The following is a 4,768-nucleotide window of genomic DNA, read 5'->3' on the forward strand; positions in this document are numbered from 1 at the left end:
GGTCTACTGTCATTTACAGAAATACACCGCTTCCAGTCAGAAACCGTTCCCCTGCACAGCTCAAAACATCATTAAAGCTCAAAACTGACAGTGGACTGCATCTGTGCTAATAGTGGAAAAACAGCCTAGCATTACAAGAAAACTGTCACTTTCTGATTGTTCTGAATATAGCTGTCTGCCGGCATCATGGATGTACCGCCTACTAGCTAGCGTGTTCATGGCAGACCGCTTTGAGGGAGGAGCTGTAGCGCAGCTGAGAGCAGGACGGAGGGACTTGTAGCGGTTTTCTCACAACTCCCTACTGCAGCTTTAAATTGAAAAAGCTCACTGTAAGCTTAAGGTCCCTTTTGTGCAATTTGTTATTCATTTGTTTTATTTATTTATTATTTTTAGAAATCTAAAGAAGACCATAACTGATAAAAGAAAGCTTCGGTATCTGACAGGAGAATGGTTCTATGAGACCAAGCAGCGTCGCCATCAGGATCGGATCCATGGCTCTGACATCATCAAGGCCTCAATCAGACAATCACTGAAACCCCTAACAATTTGTAAGTGTTCTATTCTGCCTCCCTTTTTATCTACGAACATCAAAATAACGGGTTAGAATTTAAATGCTCTGTGTACACTCAGTTCCATTTATGTTTTCAGAACTTACCACTGTAAGGTAAAAGCATTATGGCGGATTATATTTTTGCTTGTGGCGGACACTAAAAAAGAGATAGAACCCATATTATTTTTTAAAAATCAATGCCAGCCATATGTTACTGACCCAGACATGACCCTGAGCCTGACATTATTGTAATAATCCAGTATCATGCAGCATGAACGAGCATGACCTGACATGACCTTTTGACCACCACCAGCCATGTCTTATAACTAACTGAACTTTCTGAAAAAGCTTTTTCTAGAGACAAACTCTTTTGGGTGGAGTTTATGAACATGCATACGGGGCTGTTTGACTCTTAGTTGGTGTAGGTCAGACAGAATAATATCTGTGTCAAATTTGATCAAGATCTGATCATGTTTATGGACGTACAGGCTTGAAAGAACAATTTTCTGTCATGTGTTTTGATTCTTTTGCCTACTGCTAGGCGGCAGTTGGATAAAAACACATGATGCCATGAAATGATAGCCCTTCAGAAATAAACAACAAAACAAATATGAAGCTTCTATGTTAAATAGTTTTAGAGCTATAAGCATTTATGTATGTCCATACACCTCCTTTTCAGATGGAGCCCCCTCCTCAAACATGGGGTTTATTGTAAAACTGTTGGCTGGTAGACTCATCTACATTCTTATCAAATTTCATGCTGCTAGGTGCAGCTGTTTGTGCTACAGTTGACCAAAAATCTCTGGAAAAAAACAAAACAAAAAGTAGCAGGGGTTCATAATAAGTACAGTTTAACTACAATAATAATATAGTGAAGAATAATAGAGTTACTAAGCTGTAATTTAAAAATCATGTAGACTTGAAGATATAGTTTTTTAAAACAAATTACGTAAACAACCATTAACCCACCACCTCCATCATTGTGAGCATTAACAAGTCAACCATCATGTCTTCACATCAGAAGGATTATTATCAGTGTATAAACCAGTAAATCCCAGAGTGGTAACAATGTGTCATTAGTTAGAGGTTCAGTGTGAACTGGTGGATGAGAACGTTTAACTCAAGTTGTGTGTTCTGTGCTACAGTGGAGCTCACTCACATCCTGCCTGCGAAGCCCAGTTTTGTGAGCAATGAACAGACGGACATGTTTGTTCCTCCTGTGCTCCGTGGACTCCTCGAGGAGCCTGAGGGACAGCCCAGCAGAGATGGGTGAGTAAAAACTGTGATAAACTGTGATAAACTGGTGTTAAACTGGAATATGTGCTGGAAATAGAGCTAGTTCAAGGTGGTCATTGCCATATCTGAATCAGCAGCAAAAATAAAACGTGCAATGTTAAGTTGAACAAAACACTAGTCAAGTTTTTAAAAATATGAATAAACAAAATACATATTTGCATTTTTATTAGAAACAGATTTAAATGTGGTATTTGGTAAAAACGCTAACCAAGTACTTATTAACTGACAGAACATCTTTTTTTTTTGTTTCTGTTTTTGTATTATGGTTTGGGGTTTTTTAAGGTTCTGTTTTGTCTCAGGTGTGTTCAGTTCTGTGATTAGTGTTGCTTTTGTTTCCTCAGGTGTTTTCTGTTACCTCATTAGTTTTCCTGTGTATTTAAGCTCTGTCTTGTCTCTGTGTCAYTGTCCGATCATTGTGCTGCAAAGCTTGTCTCGTTTTTCCATGTTTCGTGTAGTTTTTTCGCCACGTCCTTCTAGTGAGTTTTTCAGCTGCCTCATCAGCTTTTTGATTTAATAAAGACCATATTTTTGTTACACCTGAACTCTGCCTGTGCCCTGGGTCATTCTATGTCTAAACCTGACACTTATCAGTATCAGGTTTTCAGGTCTAAGTCAAAGATGAGCAGGTTTAACAGACAACAGACACGGAGACCAGATAAAAGGTAAGTGTTATTTATTTACAGGTGGTAGGGATATGTACAGGGGATCCAGGCTGTGGAGGTAAAGGGAAGGAGGTGAGTATCCAGGTAAGTATTTATGCTGAAGGAGGAACTTGAGAAATGAGAGATCTTACAGTTCGAGGAGGCGAGTGACACGTAGAGGAGAGGGTTCAAATCCGAGGTAAGTATCCGAGGTGAGTACTTTTCAGGTAGGTGAGTTCTTAAGTACTTCACAGGTGAGCGTTGGAGGCAGACAGACAACAGCGTTGGTTTTCTGGTGAGTYATGTTGATTGAGGCGGGTGGTTAACAGGTCCAAGAGTCCTGAGGATCTTCAGGCAAGTTTCACTGAACACAGAGTTCACAAAAAGCACAAGGTTAATAGTTTCAGGATCACAAGTGTAAGACTGAGGCTGAGGATCATTACCCATAGGAAGCGATGTATCAGCGATGACCTGCTCACTGGACCCGCCTTAAATNGGTTAATAGTTTCAGGATCACAAGTGTAAGACTGAGGCTGAGGATCATTACCCATAGGAAGCGATGTATCAGCGATGACCTGCTCACTGGACCCGCCTTAAATAGGAAAACCACCAGGAGGACTCAAATGGGTTGCAGCTGTGTCAATTGCTGATCCAATTAGTGACAGATGCTTCAATCAGGTTTGTAAACAGGAGTCAACGTGAGCAAAACCGGAAACAGATTGAGACTGGAGACTTAGAAATAAAGGTAAGTGTCTTTATTTACAGGTACATGGTGGGGAGCAGGACCTGGAAGCAGAAGGTTTACAGATTGGTCTCGTTATCCAGTGAGTTATTGTTTAAAGGTATGATGTTTTATGTCTTAAAGGTAGGTATATGAGACTCAGTGAGAAGAAGGTGGTCCCAGGTCAACAGGTGAGTATTTGCAGGTGAGTGATCCTCGGGTGAGTATTTGGTTCTTGGTTCAGTGGATGCAGACAGGCAGCGCATGGGATAAATCAGGTGAGAGGCTCTTCAGCTAAGGATTCAAGCAGGCTTGGAAAACAGGCAGATCAAAGGCACTCAGGAAGTCCTTACAACTCCAAGAGTAGTGATGCTTCAGCAAAGATCTGATCCTCCAAATAACCTTAAGAAGCCTGAGGGCTGCTGAGCCAGACCCAGAGCAGGTGAGGTGATTAGAGCTGGCAGCCAATCAGGAAGGAATCAGGTGACTTCACCAAAATGCCTCACATCTGATTTAATATTTTAAAATGAGGTCATTAGACGGACAACAAGTAGAAAGTTCTGTTCAAGTTTGGTATTTTAAAGAACGAAAATGAAAACAACAACAACAACAAATAACATAATTATAAACTAACAAATAGCAAAATAAGCCCTTTTCCAAAAACGTTTTAAAAATATAAAAACGTATTAAACTAATTCCAAAGGTAATGTATGCTAGAACAAAGTACCTCAAGTGACAACTTAATTTACTTTATCTTTTTCTTTTTTAAACATCTCCGCAGACAGAAACTAACATCAGATCAGCAAAATTTGTGATCAAACAAGAATTCTCATTTGAACAAATTGTAGATGTGTGTCTGTGTCAGGTGAAAATTTGGTTAAAACACGTTTGTTCTTTATACATAGCCTGTAGATCCAGTTGATTTACTCAGTAAAGAGTAGTGATACTTTATAGTAATATTACTCAAGTAAAAGTACTCATAAAAGTACATTGTTTTCCAAAAAGTTACCTAAGTAAATGTAACTGKACTCGAAGTCACTTTGAGTTGGACTCATGTGGGTTTGATTTAGAACTGGTTTTGTTCTGTGTCATTTCTGTGCATTGAACTCCAGGACCCGTATTTAAAAAAAATTATTAGAATTACTCATAAGAATGCTACTAAGAGTGGACATAAGTGTAAAAAATTCTTAGTTAAAAGCTGAGTAAAAGTCAGTTATCAAGCYTCTCAGTCTTACTTTAAGCAAAGTGTGGAAATAATTCTTAAGTTTCAGTCTTAGAACTGATTTGCGACACCTGGCTGTGCCGCAAAGCTGATCCTTGATGACGTAGTTGGAAAATACACAGGCATGGACCAATCACTGCCTCGGATTTCATGTTCAAGAATATTATCAGAGAAATGTCAAGATAAGACTGTGCAAATGCTAAGATACAGCAGGTAAAATAAGTATTGAACACGTCAACATTTTTCTCAGTAAATATATTACTAGAGGTGCTAATGACAGGAAATTTTCACCAGATGTCGGTAACAACCCAAGTGATCCATACATACAAAGAAATCAA

At 39.1% G+C, this 4,768-nt stretch overlaps 1 protein-coding gene across 4 annotated transcripts in view; it reads left to right on the plus strand.

Moving 5' to 3' along the window:
• Positions 1-4,768, plus strand: part of sytl2a (synaptotagmin-like 2a) — a 48,600-nt gene that overhangs the window by 10,925 nt on the left and 32,907 nt on the right. For all 4 annotated transcript variants that reach the window (XM_014020349.1, XM_014020347.1, XM_014020350.1 and 1 more), the window contains exons 3-4: positions 394-548; positions 1,696-1,819. In XM_014020349.1, coding sequence (XP_013875803.1) covers positions 394-548; positions 1,696-1,819 — 279 coding nt within the window. The remainder of the gene's footprint in view (positions 1-393; positions 549-1,695; positions 1,820-4,768) is intronic.

The sequence above is a fragment of the Austrofundulus limnaeus genome, unplaced genomic scaffold (genome assembly GCF_001266775.1).
Source record: "Austrofundulus limnaeus strain Quisiro unplaced genomic scaffold, Austrofundulus_limnaeus-1.0 Scaffold249, whole genome shotgun sequence".
Classification (NCBI taxonomy): Eukaryota; Metazoa; Chordata; class Actinopteri; order Cyprinodontiformes; family Rivulidae; genus Austrofundulus; species Austrofundulus limnaeus.